The 22037-nt window shown below is 38.7% G+C and overlaps 1 protein-coding gene across 2 annotated transcripts; it reads right to left on the bottom strand.

Moving 5' to 3' along the window:
• Positions 1 to 3569: 3569 nt before the first annotated feature.
• On the bottom strand, positions 3570 to 19784 carry LOC103718819 (meiosis-specific protein PAIR3-like). Of its 2 annotated transcripts, XM_039128843.1 has the most exons (10): positions 19690 to 19784; positions 16507 to 18045; positions 16275 to 16410; positions 13135 to 13284; positions 12988 to 13051; positions 12751 to 12900; positions 12589 to 12647; positions 5139 to 5273; positions 4224 to 4315; positions 3570 to 3911 (listed from the first exon to the last, which is right to left on the bottom strand). In XM_039128843.1, exons 1-10 carry the CDS (start codon positions 19699 to 19701, stop codon positions 3840 to 3842), a joined length of 2409 nt encoding a protein of 802 aa, XP_038984771.1. In that variant the 5' UTR covers positions 19702 to 19784; the 3' UTR covers positions 3570 to 3839. The 2 variants fall into 2 exon arrangements, 1 of the variants encoding a protein (XP_038984771.1); XR_005512764.1 differs by lacking the exons at positions 3570 to 3911; positions 4224 to 4315; positions 5139 to 5273 and adding exons at positions 10447 to 11278; positions 11356 to 12298.
• Positions 19785 to 22037: the final 2253 nt, after the last annotated feature.

Below are 22037 nucleotides of genomic sequence, written 5' to 3'. Positions count from 1 at the left end.
TTCGTTCATGTTTAAACTAATCATTCTTTCCATCTCGTTTTCATTTATTTGCTGCCTGTATACTATGTCAGAGTCTTGTTAAGCTGTTTTTAAAGGTTATTTAACCTTATTATTTTAATGGATGGAGTATTAATTGTTGCTTTTGGTATTGGGATTGATGGAGCGTCATGCGATTCTTTTCCACATGGAAAGTGAAAACTGCGTGTTATCTGCCTGCATCAGCAGCTGCTTTTATTAGTTTAATGATGCTTCGGAACTTCTAATCTCTGGGTATGCAAGTTGATGAAGTTTAACTTGTTGGGCTTTCAGGGGTCTGTTGTTACAGATCTTTGCCTCATGTTTTCTCATCTTATTGCAGGCACATGATTTAGACGATGATTCTGAGATTTTGCTGTTAGGTTGGCAGGGTCCATGAGATCTTTAACCTTAATATTGTAGTTCACTCTCCTCTAACTGTATACTGTATCAATCTTTTCTACCACAATGATGAACTATATTAGTGGATTAAAAGAGAGGTGCTCGCACTTAAAATAAGCCATGCTCATGCTGCCTGATACTCCCACCACACGCTTGTCAGATAGTGATAATTTTGTACCCACTTCTAAAAACACCCAATCCCACTCTTTCTCACTGACAGGGAACCACATTGGGTGGGACCCAAATAACAATGTGATGGATGGAGTTTGGTACTTGGATGTTTCTCATAGTAGATTATGTTAGAGTATAAACTATATCATTTTTAAATGAGAGATTCTCCCTAATCTTCTGTGTTTAAGCAAGGGACCAACTTCAGGACTTCCCTTCTCAGAAAAGGATGTTTCTCAGAGTACATGGGTCGAGCATAAACTGTATCATTTTTAAATGAGAGATTCTCCCTAAGGGACTATCATCAAGACTTTCCTTGTCGGAAAGGTTGCCATCAAAAGAGGCCAGCTACAAGGAATATAAAAGAGCTTGTTAAGCCTATGTCATGCCTTTCCTTTAATGACCTGTCGTGAGGCTTGGAGTCAAGGATATGGTTATGGCTCCACTGCCGTTTCTAGCCTATCCTTATTTAAATTGGTGTTGGCGTCTTCTTGCAAGGGTTATCTTCTGGGATTCTGGAGTGGAGGTCGGCCGATGATGTGATCATGTGTGAAGCCATACTCCATTGCTTTAAACTAATCCTTTTACTTCTAGGAAACGGAAGTGGAATGGTATGCATGTACGTGTAACGTTTGTTTTATGTGTTAACTGACATCCATGGGAAACTTGTGGATATACGGAAGGGACAGAGTGTGGATGAAATGACAAGATTAGTACCTTTCGACAAGGTTCGCTAATGGTGACGCTCAATTGCCCTTCTTTTAAGCCATGAGGAAGCAATATAGTACCGGCTGTCTACTGAGTACATGACACAAGTACAGGTTGCAAATATGTATTAGCCGAGGCTTCAAATGATGCATCTGCTTTGATTTATTCAAACGAAATGTATCTTAGGGAGAAGTACTTCCTCAAGGTTGAGCATTTTCTTTTTATGGATGGCTATCATTCCGCGTTGCAGCATCTTTTATCTTTCTTTTGTTTCATATGTTTGTGTGAATATGATGGTGCGTTTATTGAAAATATGGTGTAGAAATGAATAGGGAAGCATAAAAACAATTGCAAACGGCATAATCAAGCCATTTGGACTGCCTGATAGGAACATGGCTTGGTCAACACATATGCTAGACATATGACTGATGCGAGTTGATTGAGTCCGGGTCTAATTTAGCCTAAGTTTGAAATGAAACTTGGTTCATTTATTATTTTGTAAACTTATTTCAATTAGCTTGATAACCTTAAATTAAGTTGACATCTAACAAGATTGTATCAAGCTTGAGTCAATCACTACTTGAATTCGAACAAAAGATAGGTTCCAACTTGAATTATAATTAAGCTTCTAATGATGGTGGAGAGGCATAGCTTTCGGCGGAGGGAGGGTTTGGTGTGGGCGAAGAGTTGGGCGAGAGAGAGAGAGAGAGAGGAGGAGAGTTGTGGTTTGAAACGAAAAGATTTGAGGGACAGGCGCGCGTGCGGGCAGCTCATCCCATCACATCTCATTAATTACTTTTTTATATTTTTCCTTCTCCCAAACAGCAAGAGTTAGGTCGATTTCTAGTGAAAAGCAGGATTTTTCCCGAGATCCAGTCGAATGGAGCCTAATTTCTCTCTCTCCCCCTCCCTCCCTACCTGCATAGATATTTTACATATACATATATATACATACATAGATAGATATTTTACATTAGTAGATTGTTTGCTATATTCATGTTGAAAAGAAAAACAATAGGAACCGCATGTCTTTGGTAGCAGAACATCTTGATAAATCAAGAACTCAACCATGCAGCCTTTGCAAACATAATATTGCTGGTCCAAGATTCAAAAATAATTTAGCTGAAGGCAAAGACCCGAAAAGAATTCAAGTATTCAGAAACAAAAACAGAAATACATATGTTGAAGCAGTATATATATTATACTTGTTCATGTGAAGCTTGAGACAAACAAGAGAAGCAAATATAGCAAACAACAACAATATCACCAATTTGTAACCAACAAGTACTCTTTGAATAAGACACAAACAATTTGCAAATATATTAATCATAATCATAAATTACTGGATAATTTCTAGCTAACACAAAAATTTAATTAGCTTTAAGGGACATTCGACTCATGAAAAATTTGTAAAGACTCAAGAATATTTTACAGATCTGGAAAAATTGTTGATGTGTCAATAATCTACTGCAACAGTCTGCATCCCATGTGCTGTTTTCAGTAATCAATAGAATAACCATGGTCACAAACAAGATTCTTCCAAGGCTCCTCGTAGGATTCTGAAAAATGAAGTGAATGTCAAGTGGTACAAATCGGAACCAAAAAAAAGAAAGTCGATAGTGAAATCAATGGATGATAGTTAATCAAGCAGTGCTTTGTTCTGTCCATCTACCATGAGATGGTTGAGATCATGAGATGCGGCCACAATTTGATTCCAGCAGCTATAAGCATGATTAGCCCAGATACCCTAGTAATGAAGCAGATCGTTCTTCTTTTCAGCTGTTGCACCGTCCTTAGGCAAATAGGTATCAAATTATCATATCTAATTTTATGCAATTTTAGCTTTTGAATACAATAATTTCTGTATACCTAACAATCAGCCAACTCTCAATCTACAAGGTGCTGAAAGCAATAAGAACAGAAAGACTGCTTACGAATTATACAACAGAATTCTCCTGCATGAAGCCAAATCCATAATTGGATGAGGACAATTCAAAGGCTGCGAAACATCAATCTTATCACAACCATAAATAAAACACTGGTTGCACGCACATGAACTTCCTTGAACCTTATTGAACTCTTAAACAAGCAACAGGTAGCCAATTTAATTTATCTTCAGTGAAGTATGTAGGTATGTGAATCTCATCCAGTTAGGCAATTCTCATTGATAGGGGACAGAATGGATTGTCCTGCTCAAGACAGGGGACCACCCCATTCCGGCTAAGCAGACCTCAGCGCGGGCCAAATTTGAACCACAACACTCATCATTATAAGGATTACATTGACTGTAAGGACATTGCAGTATTCCACTCATTAGTCCTATATACAGCATCCAGAAAATGAGATCATTTGCACAGTTGTTACTTCAATAGTCAGAAACAACAGCCGTCAGCTTTTTCTTTAGTATCTTGACCTTTCATTTACAAGTGTGGAATAAAAATGAGGATTCACTAAAGCTTTATATCTTTACATTCTCATGGACTTCTGTGATTTAAGCAGAAGCCTGCCTGTGGCTATTGCCGTCATCCTTCATATGATGAACCTGATCAAAAAATCATGCCCTCTGCCAGCAACTCCTTCAGTACATGCTTTAAGCAATTCATCCTTTTCCTTGCTTCCTGCATCAAATTTAGAGCAAAATGCCAATGCATGTCCTATAAATCTCAGGTCGATGATAATGACAAGCAAGATTAGTTTCTTTCTCCCACTAATGGTCCAAGGTGCATACAGATTGATGCCCTTAATTTACACAGCCACAAGCACTTGGACCTATCCACTTGCAGCTTTAGACAAAAGTCAAAAAACCAGGGTACAAGTATGAAGTCAACTATTTTGATACAGGAACAACATTCAACAACCAATATTCATGTTATATGCCAATGTGTACTGCTGCAATCTTTTCAGTAATTACAAGTTAACAAACAACTCACCTTATGAATTGTGGAAATACTTGTTTCTGCATCATTTAGCTGAGCCTCCATTGCTTCTTCAACTTGCAGGAGAAGCTTCCTGTGTGACGCCTCTACTCATATACAAGAACCGACAAAACCAACAAGGTTATTAACAACAATAAAGGACAAAGATATTTATATAATCACAAGGTAAGATCTCCCCAAAAGCCTGGCAAACTATTTTCAGAATACATAAGTTCATAATTTAGCTGAAAGGTGACTCATTGAGCAGGTTAAGGTACCGGGAAGGTCTCAATTTTACAGCTCCTGGAAATATCTTTTTGATCTGTTCTCTGATAATTATTTACCATTTATGATTTCAAAAGGGAAAATAATGAAAATAAGGATCCTAGAGGTAACCTATGAAAACAAAGTTAAAGATAGCAGTGGAAAGGCCTTCAAAAATTTTCATTACATCAAAAACCTTTTTTAAATTAAGGAATGCAATCATAATCAAGTTACGGGCATCGCCAATATAGAATAAAATAAAACAAAACATAAGATTAGTCCAATGATTATTTGCATATGCTACTACAGAAGCCAATGTAGAGATGGGCACACAATTTGTACATGTACGAGTTAGACATCTGCACCACAAGTTCTACTGGGTGATTGGTGTTAGGCAAACCACAAACACTTGAGCAGTGGCTCTATTGACATTCAAAATAGGGAACTTAAAAGATGTTTTGAGGATGACTTAGTACAAGAATACCAATAAGAAAAAGAGAAATAAACAAATTAACACCCAACTGATTTGAGAAAGCTTAATCATTCCAAGACGTGATATGATGCATGATCATATCCAGGCTATCGAAGGATGAGAGAAGACCCCAGGTCATTCCCCTTAAGCTTATTTTTGTTATAACATCTGACCAAGGTGTAAACCTCACTTACTCTGCTGGTCTGCACATCCTTTAAGTTCTGTTTGGTATGCTCCAAACTCTTCCAGGGTGCTCCTGCAGTCCAGGAGGTGCTTATTGATCTCCTCTTTAAATTTGTCGTGTATAAACTTCAGCTTTCCTTGCTGCCCTGCATCCAACCAATTTCAGCTTAAACCAATTTAAATAAGGAACAATCTGAAAGAAAAATACAAGATGTATCAAAAACAACATATGGATGAAATGGGGAAAAAGCAGTAAATCTGCAATTAAAATATAAGAGTCATGATATTATATGATATGCATATTATATAACATACCTACTAGCTTATTGCTAAATAATTTAAGTTTTCTTGAAGAAGGATCACATAAAAGGGGCCCATAACATTGTTATCCATTTCATATTCAAAAAACAGAATTCCCATGCTTATCGAAGCCTGGAAGCGACTTGGTTTGACCAGTGATCTTGTAAAAGAATGGATAAAGTAATTTACTTAGGTGTTTAACCATTTATATAATCAGATATCTACCACACTGGTTAAAAATGTGGCATTTTGTTCTTGTTAGACAAACTTGGTGTGTTGATGCAGTTTCTGTTATCTGGTTCTAAATATATTGCACCTTGTTTTTTCTTGAAGGTAATATATTGCACCTTGTTATGGGCATGATAGCACATATATAGTGTGTTGGCAACTAAAAATTCACTTTCATGTCTTTCTTTACATTTGTATTTAAAAACGATATGCTTTCATTGTATCCATAAGCTCTTTTTTTTGAGATAGAGTTTCTTGGAAGATTTTATATGAATGACAATACATATTCATTCATGTTATATGGTTGTGCAATAGTATGATTTCATTTTCTTATAAGTTTGTGTATATAAATATTATACAGAAGTTTTATATTGGTTGTAAATACGTAGTGTCACACTTGCAGGGTCTGACTCCTAATTATATTTGCTTGGTCCACATTGAACTTTCGTGATTTCAGGGGCAACAATTGCTCATTTTAGATCTCCACATAAACTTTCAAGGTAATTCTGTCATATTTGTCCATATACTGAAAATATTCATAACCAGACTAAAATCAGCTTGACCCCCACTACAATATGTTGTGCTCCCAACCTGACCTGAATAAGTTAATGAAATCATATAAAAGGGACTCATAAAATTGGTATCCATTTCATATTCAAAGAACAGAATTCCCATGTTTATTGAAGCCCATATGCTACTTGGTTTGACCAACCATCTTGTAGAATAAATGGATAAAGAAATTTACATAGGTATTAACCATTTATATAATCAGATATCTACCACACTGGTCAAAGATGTGGCATTTTGGTCTTGTTAGACAAACTTGGTCTTTTGGTGCACTTTCTGTTATCTGGTTCTAAATATATTGCACTTTGTTATGGGCATGATAGCACATATATAGTGCGTCAGCAACTAAAAATTCACTTTCCTTTTTATAGTTGTATTTGAATATGATTTACTTTCATTCTATTCATAAGTTCTCTATTTTTCTCTGAGAATTTATCGGAAGATTTTACATAAATGATGACACATTCATTCATGTTACATGGTTGTGCTAGCGTATAGTATGATTATACTTTGTTATAAGTGTGTGTACATAAATATTATACAGAAGTTGTATAATGGTTGTTGACATGCGGTGTCACACTTGCAAGGTCAGTGTCCTAATTATATATTCTTGGTCCACGTCCTACCTTAGCATCATCAAGTGATTCAAGTTTCGTGGTTTCAGAGGCAACAATTGCTCACTTTAGAGCTCCGCATAAAACTTTGTTTAATTCTGTTAGATTTGTCCATATACTGAAAATATTTGTAACCCGACCGAACCAGCTTGACCCACATTACAGTATGTGGTGCTCCTGACCTGTCCTGAGTAATCATTAATTTATTTTGGTCAAAGGAGCTATCTTCATCCTCTGATGGTTCATTTGATGAGATTACAGCAATAGAGCCATACATCTTGTATTAGTGAATAGGGCCCAGAAGAGAACATCTAGTTTTGTTCTTTGACTTTAGGATTTATAGGAGGCCAGATTCCTCATCATGCTTGGCCCTTGTTCTTCTTTTGCTAAGTTTTCTAACTTACTAAAAGAAGAGGTGGCAAAACCTGACCCCGACCTGCCAAACCCGTGAACTCATCCGAAAAAATGGGTTCAGGCTGGCCTTTTTTAAGTTCGAGTAAGCAATGGTCAACTCGAAATCAACCCATTATAAGTAGGTGGGTTAAGGTTTAGCTCCAAAACCAGGTGGGCACCAGGTCAAAATATATCACAAATATATCAGATTTTTGAAGTGTAGCAAAGGCAGCAAAATCACTTGCATGAAGATACACTAGCCCACAAAACAAGGAACTTCTTATTGCCTTCTCTGTTTTTATTATTACATTTTACTTAGCTCATCATTAACTAGTTTTTTATTATAATATATACTAAATTTCAAAAATTTTCGTCCTTATAAAAAAAATTGGAAGTTAAATATGTTCTTTTTTTGTTTGTGATGTTTGCATACTATGTTTTAATTTGCTCTTTAGTTTTATATAATTGACAAGCGAAAATTTAATGGGTTGGTGGGTAAGGTCCAGGTTTATGCAAAATAAATGGATAATTATAAATGGGTCTTGTTTTGGTTGGGAGTTTTTTGACCCAAACCTGCTTTGACCAACCAATTGCCGCCCCTAATTAAAGCCCACCCTATCATATTCATTTCATTTCATATTCTAGTACTTCATCCCTCATCAGCCTCTAAATCAGTGCTGGAAGTTCTTTTATGTGTTTTTATGCATTTTTGAACTATTTTATATCATCTCCAATCATCTGGGAGTCAGTTAAATTACATTGTTCATAATTTTGTTTTGGGTTGGAGATCATAGTTGCACAAATTTTCAGCTTTCAGACCTTCAATGCAATCTTGCAAATTTTGAACTTCACATGAACCTATAGTTTGAACTTTGAACTTTCTACCAAGATGTTTTTGTTTGACCAAAGTATCTCTAAAGAATTGATTGATCATTCTGATAATTAATAATAAAAGGAGCTATGCCATCAATAGATTAAAGTGATTTTAGCTAATAGAAAGTCAAAATACTATTATATGCCAAAATTTAGCACTCTAAAAAGATCCATCAAAAAGTATAAGTTGCATTTGAAAATGACTAACTTAAAGGAATATAAATTAAATTGGAGAAGAAGCATATAATTGAACACTTGCTGCATCAAGAATGAAAAAAAGAAGACACCAAACATTTGAAAAATAGAGGCAAACATGTTTTGATTTACAAATCCAGCCAGGCTTAATAGGATATGAAATCAGCAACTTCCAAATCCAACATGGAACAGGAAACAGGCATTTTGGACCAGGGAGTAATTTAAGTGAGCTTCACTAAGCGTGGTCTGACCAAGCTTAGCTTGAAACTAATTTTTAACTGAAGTTTGCTAACAAGATTTGCTCATTTGTTGTTTGACTTAGCCAAATTTTGAACCAACCTGAACAAGAACCTATTTCAACCGACTCAGTGACATTAAATTGTGTCAAAATCTATCATGTTGCATTCTCAGTCCAAGTTTGAATTAAGTTTAAACTGATTCTGACGATTTAATCAATCCATTGATCAAAACCTTGCTTTGCATTAGAAGCACCCCAAACATTAGCCATTGGATTCCAACCATTGATTACATATAGATAAACAGCATGTATACCACTATTTATAGTGTATATCAAACATCAAATTCCAAGCATTATCAAGCCAAGCTTGATTGAGGTGGGTTTTTTTCAATCTTAGCTCAGAATTAATTGCAAGACTAGCAATTAACTATTGAGCTTCATTGAGCTATTGTATTTGAGCCAAGATTGAATGACACTTAGGGTCTGTTTGGGGATGCTGTAGCTTTTGGCTGAAAAACAGTTTTTGGCAAAAGCTTCGTTTTGAGGTCAAATGCTGTTTTGAGGCAAAACAGTATTTTTGCTATAAAAGCGTTTGGCTATTAAGATCCAATAGCTGTTTTGAAGATATAGAAGTGGTTTGTTGTGTGTTTGGTTGGAAAACCCAAAAAGCCGCTTTCGAATGGAAAAACGACCAAAAAGGACAAATGTCTAAAATTCTCATCCTGTTCATTCTATTTGAAATGACATCTGTTGATTTAATTACAATACTTATTTTGGTATGTGACTTTCTTATTGATGCTCAAGTAGAGTCGATTTTACAGGACTCTGCTCCTCTATGATCTAAAGCTTTCGAGTGCTTGTACTTTTTGTCCTAAATGAATTCCGACATCAAAGCAAGCAATTCTCAAAACCTCTACAACTGTCCCACCTGGCAAATAAAATTCTCGCATTATGAATTCTGACATGAAAGCAGGCCCTTAGCGGATATGTTGTTGAAGGCGCCTTCTCTTTTATATATATAACAAGAAAGCCTTGAGCCTGGTCATATGTTGTGTCCAACATTGTCTTATTTTTCAATATAATCCAATCTTTATGAGAGATCAAATGTCTGCAAATTCCGACCTCTATAACTACACTAATTTTAAAAAGGAACACCTCGCTTAGTTCAACAATTGTTCTGAACTAGAGAAACAAGACTAAAAGTTGAACATATTTTAAAATTGCATAAATAATTTAATCGGATCGGGATACATTGTCCTATTTTTCTGCCCAAAAATCACAATAAACCCTCCATGATTACAATTTTTCAATGTTCTAGCGACATCAAGGAGGATGACCTAGTGGCACTACTGCCGCTATCACCACTATTGCCATAAGTGGAGCCCACGTATTTATTGTTGCTTTTTCTCTTGCCATCGGATGGCAAGGTGAGCATCGACAACCTGAGGGGCGACGATGCCACGGCAAGCTCCTCCCAAGCGAATCGCTTTAGCAAGCTCCCCATGGTGGCGAGCACCTGGAAGTAGGCAGCATGGGTGACGACAAGGGCATACCAACATTCTACCATTATCCGGATCAGCTCTCTCTACTCCCAACACAACAATGCCACCAGAGACTCCTCTAACCGACCTCGGCTAGAGCCGACCTCGGGACCCGCTGAGGACCGAGCCCTGACCAGAGATCGGGGCACCTTGCAGTGTCGGCCGCGAGCCCAAGGCTCCCTTGACCTCAGAAAAAGTTTAAGGGTACGGGTGTCGAGCATAGTAACTTAGACAAAATTACTTGGTTATGTGAAAGCTGAGCCAGCACCTAAGTTATGCAGTTCGGATCCTGTTAGCCGAACACAAAAAGTCAACACAAGATTTAAAGCAGGACGAGCACAAACACTTGCCAAAACTTTGAAGCACAAAGTATCAGAAAAATGCATTTTATTGATATAAAAAGGCCAAAGGCCGAGTACAAAGGATTCCGACCTTGAGGTCTGATCGAATACAAGAATAGTCAACTGTGAAAAGCCTAAGTAGCTTACTTTACAAGAATAACAAGAAAAGGAAAAGAAAACAAGGGGTAAAGCTCAGGCGGCTTGCACAGTCTTGGGCCCGACCTCGCCAGCAGCCCCAGCTCCAACGTCAGCAGTGGCCACAGTAGAGGTCTTAGGAGCATCCCCGTCCTCGACGACGACGAGCTCGTGCGACGTAGCAAGTTCGCCCGCTTCAGCCATAATCGTTGCCTCGGCGGCCCCACCCAGAAGTGGACGAAGGCCGTTGAAGTCGACCTCAGAGCAGAGTCGCTTCGCTTAATCGCGGCAGTTCTCAAAGCCCCGGATTAGGCCATCGGTCACCCCCTCCGCCAGTTCATCCAGATACTCCTCGGACTAGCGGTAATTTTCGATAGCCTCTCGGACCCGCTCCTCGGCCGACTTAGCAAGCTACTCGGCTTCGTGCTTCTGGCCAGCCAGTGCAGCCTCGAGCTCAAAAATGTGACCTTCGGCGACTCGGAGCGTCGAATGAGCTTGGTTGCACTCGAGCTCCGCCTCCAGAATTCGGGCGAGCCCGATCTCAACCTGAGCTTCAGTCGTCTTCACCCTCTCCTCGGTCTCTTGCTGTCGTTGCTTGGCAGCCGCCGCCTGAACCTCGGCCTCCTACTTCTGTCGCTCGGCAGCCTCCACCCTTGATCGAGACGACCTTGCCCGATCCCGGTAGTTAGACGCGGCGTTCACCAACATGTCAATCACATGAAGGTGCTGACACCAGAAACAAAGCATTAGCCGAGGTCAAACACTTAGAAAAATATAAAAGACAAGAGTGTGATATCACTCACCATGATGCTAGCAGAATACGCCTGATCGACGACTTGGCTACTTCCTTCGCTCGAGCCAAGAGACGACTCGAATTTGAAAGTCGGGGGGCAAATGATGGGAGGCAAAATAGATTGTCCTATTCCGGCATGGAGTCACCCAATTCCGGTGGAGCAAACCTCAGAGCCGAACAGGCCGAAGGGGCAGACCTCGGCCCCTACCAAGAGCCAGGCAGACCTCGGCCTCCGCCAAGAGCCAGGTAGACCTCGGCCTCCGCCAAGAGCCATGCTGGGCTGACCTCAGTCCGCCGGAGGCTGACCCGAGCTCGACAAGCACATGCCATGGCCTCCGAGCCTGCTCGATCTCACCCGCAGCCGCACCCATGCGCACGCCCACGCCCACACGTGTGGCTGAACATTCCAGCCTAGCCAGCCCCATTCTTCAAACCATTACTTGCTGGTCACATCATGACATGCCTAGGTCCATACCCGATCACACCTATCAAGGGCCATACCCAGTCACACCCGTCAAAGGTCATACCCTGCTACACCTGCCAGGAGTCATACCCTACCACACCTACCAAGGGCCATGCTCTGCCACACCTGCCAGCATACGCCATCTTCAGCTATTGGCCAACTGATCACAGCTCGGCCTTTGATTCAGGTAACGGCCAAGACTCTCACCCTATAAAAGGGAGATAGGAAAAGACCTTCGGTAAGAAATGATAGGCCTTTACAAATATCATTAAGCTTCTACAAGCTATTTTGAGCAACAAAAAGCCATGAAAGGCACTCAGACAGCTCTCCTCTCCACATAAAAGGCTCGGCTGACTTATCTATCGGAGCGCCTTCGCCGGAATCTCCGGCCAAGGCTTTGTGCAGGTACCCCGGAGTGCAGGGAGGTGGCTCTTCTTTTCCGTCCCGGCCAGCGTCCCCTTGACTCCCTTCCGGCGTGGTCACCCCTAGGCTGAATTTCAACCACAACACTCTTCATTTGAGTCAATCATATATAATAATTTTTTGTTGTAAGGTTTATATACATGCGCGCCATATCAGTTGTCTACAAAGAGCAAAAACATATTGCCCTGGTGGCATATATCCAGTAACATAGTGTGTGCATTCCAAAGCATGCTGCTGACCATAAGTTTCAGGTTTTAACTTCATAATTGGTGCTATCAAGCTGACCATCTAGATAGAATTACTGAAGGCCTATTTTCCATTTTTATCATCCAAAAGATCTGCTGTTAGGTATCTTACCTTGAAATTTAGATTCCATATGCTTTCTCTGGGAACTGCCAGTGCTGATGAGATTCCCCCTGCAGGCAGAGAAGAAGATAAGGTTTTTGTTAGTCAATCAAAGTTATTTAGGAAGGAAACATTGTTTATAATTGTTATCATTTGTAGTATCTAAAAACTTACACATCTGCCTGTATATGAGTCTCAATATCTTGTAGCTGCAGATGTATTTTTTCAGCAGCAGCTGAGAGTATCTCAGAGCTTTTCTTGACTGTGTGTGATTTTATTTTGCTCTTGAACCTTTCCAAAACCAATGCCAGTTGGCAAACAGCCCTGCCACATAATGTAAATGGCTCATCACAGGGAATAAGCTAAAAGTGTGTGGAAAAGATTGAGTATTTACACCAAGAAGAAAGAGACCCTGCCAAGCTGTCCTCTGGGTATTGCTCTGAAGACTCGTGTGAGCCACTAGTTTCTTCAGTTCCTGAATCACGGTGAGTGCAAGTAAAATTATTGAAAAGAAAATTTTAAAGGTGGTTGATGGAAAAAGGCTAGCATTTCAATTACTGTAAGTGCCAATTGGAGATGGTGAAGATAGGTTGATTTTGCATAATTTTTCAATTTTTCTGCTGCAGACCCTTTTCCTATGATGAAGTGTGAGCTGAGAAATCTTTGGGCTATCCGCATCGGAAAACAATTTGTCAGTCTGTCTACAACCTGCACATGGAATTGCACATTATGCAAAATTTGGATTTTGGTAATACTTTGTTTCCAACATAAGCAAAACAAAAGGCAAAAAACTTTTGGAAATATGTAAGAACCAGAAATGTTACTATCTTAAAATATTGGATACAATTATCGTTCCTGTGGTCAAAACTCACGATGTAAGAACTAGAGGGACAATGACAACACTGACAAAAATGCTGAAACTCCATGCTATTATTAGACAAAATTCTAGTGGTAGCACCGATTATGGAGATTCCAAAAATATTGGATGGGAAAAACTGGCATATCACTAGACAATAGAATCATAACAAGTTAGCCTAGGAACGATTAATCTATTTTTTTGTGTGAGAAAGAGAGAACTATATACAGGTTTCAAGAATTGAATTTCACACCACATATAAGCCCCAAAACCTGCAGTGGATCCCAAGAATTATCATATAGAATGCTATATGATGGCATCTACCTGATTAACCACCATGCGAGCCAAAAAAAAAAAAAACAGGACAAATGAAGGTGAATAAAGTCATTGAAAATTATCCACCAAAAAAACAAGAGCAGCCAGATGACATATTCTGAATTTCTGATCTCAAGCTAATCACATCAGAATCTGAAATTTTGCCAAAACCCCAAAACCAAAAACTGGTACTTGGTTTCACACAGACAATCTAAAGCCAGGGTTCAATTCAGAGGTTTGCCCACAACTAGGTTATGATGCTAAATTTATTGTGTATATGAGTAATTAATGCAGCCCCGTTGGCATTTCTACATTTTTCCCAGATTCCAAGTAACGTTTTTCTCATACTCAACTAGGATTTTGCAAGTCAAGAAGATAACAAAGCATGACAACATAGGACTCCAAAGAAATTCAAAAAAGTTTTTTTTTTATATATATTGTTTTGCTTGGGAGTTCAAATCGCTAGACATCAAATTTCTCATGCTTCCAATTGTCCACAAATAATAGCATAATATGTAACAGTCGAAATGATTTTTACCTCTTTAGGAAAAGTTATAATTGATTGTTTCAACATGTACCAAAAGATCATAAAAAATAAAATAAAATTTAAAACATTTTCTAAATTAATTAATTTTCTTGTCCTATTTTTCTTTTTTTTCTGATTTTGCCCAAATACTTTGTACCAAGACCATAAACTATCAAAGTCAACACTCATCTGTCTCAGTTGAAACAATGATTGAAGCTGAGATTTCGAACCTTAATTTGTTAAAATAATATAATAATAATGTACATCATATGTGATATCTCGATACTGTTACTGCTTTTTGCATTAAATAATTCCACTTCTGCCTGCTGCAAGTCATGGGGTATCCTTGGAGCAAAAAAGATCAAAAGACTGTTCCAAGCTGAACAATTTTTTATTTTTTTTGGCTACAAAGAATTAACTAAGACACCTAAGCAAGTAGTGTATCTTTGAGTTCTACAGGATAAAACTGAAAAAACTTATTTGGCACCCATGGTTTCATCAAAATCACATTCATAATAAAAGATTAATATAGTTAATAGGCACAACCATGTACATGCATCCTGGCAGATGATATTTTTTTTTCAAAAAAACTGCATTACTTTTCTCTGTTTTGGGTCATTATGGGTAAGATAGCTCAAAATGAAACTAAATAGACAAAATATTTTGACCTAAGCCTAGGTTGATATTTGCAAGAAACCAGAACGTCAGCCATTTGAATACACTCATGGTGCGTATAAATGGTGATAACAGTTACAAAAGTTAGATCCTTCTTGAATGCAGCACATACTCAATGGGACCAATCAGAAACCAAATGCAAGATCATAGTAAGTGAAGCCATATGCACCTACCTCTATTCTTTCTTGGAATAGGCAAGCCATGCAAGTCATCTCTTATTTTAAGATTGAATTTTAATCTTATTAACATTCAGATGATATGTTTCCCTCAACAAAATGAAATGCAAAAGGAAGAGTTCTTTTTAATTTTAATATTTGATTTCAAAGTACATACTATGTATTCGTGCAACCTTAGCCTCATAAAGTCTACTGAAATCTTACAATATAATTGGCTCGTCACCAATTGGGGGATCCAACTATAATATCATAAACAACAACTCCATCATAACCATCTAGCTCTAGCAATAATGACTCAGTAACAAGATAAAGTAGTACCAGTAGTATTGGTAGTATCTTCATCTCAGCCCCATATCAAGCTACATATCAAGGATCCATGATTCTAGAGATTTTGAATTTTGAGAATCATGGATCCTTGATATGTGGCTTGATATGGAGCTGAGATGAAGATATTGCCAATAAGTAGTTTCTTCTTTTTGATACATACCAGTAGTTTTCTTGGACCACAATAACATGGCTTATCCAATGCCAAAAATTATGGCTTGCATTATATGCCTTTGCCGGAATGGGAAGTGGGTGTAGGAGCGGACACAGGCGCAGGGAAGCAGATATTTAGGAAGGAAGCGCATGAGAAGCAGGTACGGCATTGAGAATCTGGAAGGATTCCAAGCCGGCTAAAAGGCACATGCACTCCTTAATGGCAAGCAAAATAATCTAGCCCATGAGCATGACATCCCTATGTTTCAACAATGTGGTTTGGCATCATAGAGCACAAAATAATAGACCAGTGTACTTTTTCTGGTAAAAATACATCAGTGTACTTTGGGAGAAGAAAGCAAAATCATCCACCATGTTTGATATACGCATGTATTCATGTGAATCTATGCAGTAAATAGTGTCCATGTAACATTTTTTTGACCAGAATAAATTCATGGTTCCATTGTTCTATCTTTGTTTGATTATAGGATGAACTGAGCATCAACTGAACTGCCACCAGTTACATGCCAACAAGTGACCAGTAAGTGATTAGTATTGACTGTCTTCATCATCGATGTATGGTTATGAAGCAGACAGAAAAAAGGCAGAATCAAAGGGATAAATGATACTAATGGTGCACGTACATATGCTATCAAGTGAAAAATTGATTAACCTTTTTTAAAGAAATTGTTTGCCTCAGAGCCCTCAGTGTCCTGGTCATCAACTGGGGATACAGACGGCTGCTTCTCGGTTTCTGTTTTTCCCCCAGCATGTGGTGTTCCTGTCTCACGAATCTCCCTAGTACCATCCTGAATGCACATTAAGGCAAAACCCAAAGGAAAAATGGAAGGACCGATTCAAGCAATCCAAACATAGTACTTAGAAAATAGCAAGATGAAGGATACAGAAGTTTCTGTTTCTGCATCTGAACCATAATGTTTTCTTCTGGAGTTGCCCAGACTGTTAGAGCTATAAACTTTTCTTGCCAACATTCTATTCTTAACCGGTACAGGACTACAGAAAGCCTCATTTGGTTGTTCACTTCTTGGTGAAGGTGTATGTGTACTTGCATTCATAGCAAAAGCTGGACTCTGAAAGTCATCCAAGGGATTACTACTCCTTGCCACTGATGGACTACCAACACTCTTGTGCTGGTAGGCATCGTTTGGCACTGGTGACCTGTTCAAATGTTCCCACGAACGTGTTTTCCTTTTCATGAATGAACTACCATTATATTCATGAGCTTCTGCATAACCTGTTAGAAATGGATTGGCCAAATGTTTGGGTGCTGCTGTTTGTGAATGATGATTAACATCTGGAACTTCAGTGGTGGTTTGCAAAATGTCTTTCTGACCGTGACCTGTCAGAGAAGCGGAATGTGTTTTTTCCTTGCTCTGTGGTGAAGCTTTATCAGGTGATGGCAGTGTTTGTTCTTTACTCTCAGTCTGCACGCTCTTGTCTGAAGCCAGTTGTCTAGGAAAACAATTCCTCCGAGGTTCAATTCTAGTCCTCTTCTGCTTGCTTCTCTTCCCTTTAAACCTGACAGCCTGTTCTAAGCTTTGTTCTTTCCTTTCACCTTCCTCAAAGGAAACGATGTTCTTCCCATCAAGTTTCGGTTTAGAACCTGAACTGGAGGAGAACAAAGGCCTCTTTCCAGAGCTAACCTGACCCTGCAACTTGTTCCCTGTAGTTGATGGCGCTTTCTTCTTTGCTAAGGAGCGAGTAACAGGTCTTCTTATGGTTTGAATTGGGATTTCAGAACCAATCTCAATCATATCGGGGTTCTGCTTAAGCTTCTCTGATTTGTCCATCTGGGTTTCCCTTTTAAAATTTATATCCAATGTTCTGTTTCCAAGGTTTAGTGAGTTCATATTTTGCTTGTTCAGTGAAGCAGTACCGAGTATCTCCCACAGCTTTATTCTCAGAGTTTCATTACTGTTCTTGTTCATTCCCTCGGGATGTTCTCTGCCAGTACCCTTATATGGCGCATGCATTTCCTCCATAGTAGTAAATGCAACTTCTTCCACCTTTTCACTATTTCCATCTTTCTCTCTCCTTTTTCCAAAGGCAACAGTATCAATTTTTTTGTGCACCACGTCATCTGACTGTAGTACTGAAGCCCTATTTGCAAAGATCTGCATTGTCTCCGTAGTTGGTGTTTCATGACAAACAGATCTTGTAGAGAACCATGCAGAAGCCTTCAGATCTTTAGCTGGAAGTTTTCCTTTGGAGGCTTCTGCAATTCCAGGTACTCTGTTTTCTTCTAAAACATTAACCTGAGATGAAGACACTCGCTCCCAAGTAGGCAATGCAGCACCATCTTCTTTTGTTTTTCCAGATCCCATCTTTAGGCAACCCTCAACTGTGATCCCAATAGAGACCTTTGGAAATCGACCAGATGGATATTTAGGACTGCCCAAACTCCGACATTCACTTGATCCAGCCTGTTATTTTAGTTCAGAGTTTAAATGCTCAACATAAGTACATCTATCCTGTATGAAAACAACTTCAAAGGGACAAAATGACTGAGTAATGAGAATCACAAACTTAATCCAATATATGAATTAATGAAGCAACTAAAAGAATCCTATAAAAGTTAAAACAATATCATGTCAAGTCCTAGTTGATGAACTGATGCAGACCAACAATATACAGACACAGATAAGGATAAGTGCCCTAGCTAAAATTTCCCCAGTATGTTTACATCATGAAAGTTCAGATACAATATGACATCTTTGAGATTTCTTCAAGAACCACTTACATGTTGCATTTTTGGCGGACCAATCTCCACCATTGCAGCTTTGGATGAGGAACCAATCAAAAATACAGAAGAAACTGGGAAGAGGAAAAATTCCCAGGAACAAAAGGAATGAAGAGAAGTCACATGCCATATAAAGATGTAAGTGTAACCATTACAACTCAAGCTCAACTCAACTCAACCATGAAAAATATGCCCAATTGGAAAAGAACAAAAAAATGCGAATAGTCATATCTCAGCCAAAAAAAGCCCTGGAATGACCTCCCACACTCTTTTTCTTGATTGCTAACTTTGCATCCAACTTTTGTACCACGGATTCCTTGCTTACATGTTTAACCTCATGACCATGAAGCATACCAATCGAATTCTGGATAAAATGGACAGAACACCAACCTCTAGAGATTTGACACCTTGATCTCCTGCTACTAGATGGGTTCTTTTTACTCTCAACTACAACCTGAGACCTTTGAATCTTACTCTCACCCTCCTAGTAAGCAATCAACTTGACTAAACGAAAAAGAAAAAAAAAGATGCATATGCCCCACATTTGCCCCCCAAGCATGAACATTCTAGTGAGAAAAGCAGAACCGAAAAAAAAAAAACACTTCTTGACCCATCCAATTTTATAGCCTTTTAGAAACCAAGGCACGCAAATCTTGCATTTAATGCTAAAAAATGAAGATATCGATAAATTCATTAAGAATTGACTTCTGGCTATGAGAAGCATTTATCAGAAAAGCATTCTATACAATTTCAATAGAACTTAGGTGGCAGTAACCCCAAAGTCATCACAGAAAAAAAAAACCAAGATTCCAGAAACCCACACAGGCCGGCAATTAATAACTTAAATGTCACTTCAGCAAGTCATGAACTACTAGATCCCAAACAGTATATTTCTTAAGATAGCTCAAATAAGTAAATTAACGATCAAATTCCTGATCCAAGAAAATAAACAAAATTTCGCCTCACAGATAATACAAGCACATCAATTAACTCAGTCACCAACTACAGAAACCCTAAATTCACTCGCGAAACAACAAAAAAAAAAAAAACTGACAGCAGAATTGATGCAAGATCACATCTGGCTCGATCAAATCCACGATCACTCAAGAGACACGAATCCAGAAAATGACGGGCAATTTTTTTTTAAAAAAAAAGTGAGTTAAGAGGAACAGATCAAGGGTTTTATGAACACCTCCAATTCCAAAAGCTAAGATCGACGGATCCTGGAGAATTCAAAGATAAACGAAGCAGAGGCTAGATCTGATGAGGAATCTCAGCATTAATCGAAGGAAACAAAAAAAAACAAGAAGATTCGAGGAGATCTCACCTCCGTCCTCATCGCTTGGAAACCGCAGACGACGCCAATGTCCTCCCACTCGCTCTCTCGCGCTGAAAGACGCTTCGAATTTTGAGGAAGAGTATTTTCCCTCCAAGCAGGTTTCTGAAAAAATATTTTTAATATGTTTAGTTGACAATTAAAAAAAATAAATTTTCATGATATTTATATTTAATTGATCATCTATTTTTCTAAAAGAATTATGTATAATTTTTATTATACTCTTAACAAAAATTAGATTTTTACGCCTGAAGAATTTTTTTTTAAAAAAATAATTTTTAACTTTCGAAAATAACTTTTTCATGTTTTTTTATGAATAAAATTTTTTTATAAAACGTAAAAATTATATTTCTATAAAAATATAACTTTTTTTTCTTTTTTAAAAAATTTTAATTAAATAAAAAAATATTTTATTATCTTTTTATTGATCATACTTTCCTCGCTTTTTTTTTTCACGAATCAAATGGGCCCTCATCATCTATACTGCATGCATCGGTGGCCGTGCATGCAGCTAATTACAACCGCGGATTTCTGTGATGGTCCACGGAGATGCTCATTCACTGCTACGGAGTGCACGCGATAACTTGTCGGCCTGCGCGCTCCCCGTTCGGGTGGTTTGGCATGACTATTGTGGGACCCGCTGTAGAAAGAAACCTGTAAGATGTATCGTGGCGCTTATGATGTTCTGTGCAATGAGATGTACAGATGATCTCCTTAAGCTGTTGTGGTTCCAAAGCGGTAATGGACGTGAACTGGGCTTGGGTTGATGCCGTGGCCGGCCAGTGTAAAGTACGTGGTTGTTTTCTTGGGTCACTGATGTGCATGCTATTCAAGAGCACGAAGTTTTGATGGACGGCTGTGATATCCATGATCCATTTATTTTAGACCCTATGTTATCTTACTCCTCGCCATAGAATTTGTATGGAGCAGCATATTTATTACTGTAAATATGAGAGGCAGGAAGTTGTGCATCCGCTCTCGCTTGAAAGTGTTCCATAAAAGGCCAAATGACGTATGGATTGAACATGAGAAAAGCATGCAAGGTGGAGACACACAGGCCCTATCCTCGCTTTGTATGCGAAGAGATGGCAAGAGTTTGCAGCTTATTGGTGTGAGTAAATAATGAGAGTTGTATTAATTTGAGTGGTTTGTAGCAGATATGGGTGGGCTAGCTAGCTCCTTTGAGTGGTTTTTAGCAGATATGGGTGGGCTAGCTAGCTCCATGCAGTGGCTTAATGAGATCGAGTCTTTGTCGGTGAAATATGATATTTATCGATTGCTTGTTTGATTTCAAGCTTAATCGAGCTCAACATAAATGAGCTAGGAAAAAGCTTAAGCTTATTCACTCATGGATATGGATCATTCATATTGAGCCGAATTTCAAATTAAATATGAACCAAGAGAGTTGTATTTTTTAAAAAATAAGAAATTTATAAATTGTGGAACATTGAGACTTAGATTCTTGTCCAAGGAGTCTATGTCTGGAAAAATCAAAGCCAGCTTAATATTTAGGCGACTGAAACGGTCGCCTAAGACCTCGACCCAAAAGAAGGCCGATCGCAAAGAGAAAGAGAAGTTAGAATAAAATGAATACCAGAGAGGGAAGGGAAGGAGGGCCGCTTCTTCGGAAGGGATTCCCGCAGATAGAGGGTCTGGAGTTGCTAGTCGAGCTTCTAAAGCGCTTCCCGAGCATTCTTCCGGTCGATTTCGAACTGGCTTTCTTCTTTCTCTGCGGCACCACTCAGAGGAGGAGAAAACCTTATTCTGCTCGTTCTCCATGACAGACCGAGCCTTGTGGTGTACTTATGGTGGCCAACATTGGCATCTAAACATGATGACAAGGTTGTGGGTTTGGAGTGGAAGAATGGAGAGGGTGGTGGTGGGACTATGCTGAAGAAGATGTTTGCTAGCATTTTGGAAGCATCATCGATTACGCTTTGCAGTAGTTCATAGTTGGTGGCGCTAGTGCTGCTCGCCGACACCTCTGAGTGGATATGGGTAAAAACGACTTTCAAAGATATGAAGTAGGGATCAGGTAGACTAAGTCGAAGGCTAGAACCAAATCTTTATTGACTGGAAGTAAACATTTGAAATAGAATGTCCACCTTCTATCCATCCAGTGGCAAGAAATAATACCATCTTCTCCCCTATCAACACTACCACCTTGCCATCAGCCATTCACCCTATCACCACCTCCACCATTAATAGCCTTCCCATAGCTCCACCAATAAAAGTCCTTTTAATAATTTTTTATTTTCATTTTAAATATCATAACTAAGTTGTCTACCATCTGTTTGTTATAATGCCCAATAAATTTAGTTTTTACTTTCATTTTAAGT

The sequence above is a fragment of the Phoenix dactylifera genome, chromosome 8 (assembly GCF_009389715.1).
Source record: "Phoenix dactylifera cultivar Barhee BC4 chromosome 8, palm_55x_up_171113_PBpolish2nd_filt_p, whole genome shotgun sequence".
Classification (NCBI taxonomy): domain Eukaryota; kingdom Viridiplantae; phylum Streptophyta; class Magnoliopsida; order Arecales; family Arecaceae; genus Phoenix; species Phoenix dactylifera.
This window is presented reverse-complemented; position numbering and strand designations above follow the sequence as displayed.

Coding starts and splice junctions, on each gene's coding strand:
- LOC103718819 (XM_039128843.1), bottom strand. Junction 16,411..16,506: donor ATGCAGAAACAGAAACTTCT/GTATCCTTCATC, acceptor ATGTGCATTCAG/GATGGTACTAGGGAGATTCG. Junction 4,316..5,138: donor AGGATGTGCAGACCAGCAGA/GTAAGTGAGGTT, acceptor GTATATGAGTAG/AGGCGTCACACAGGAAGCTT.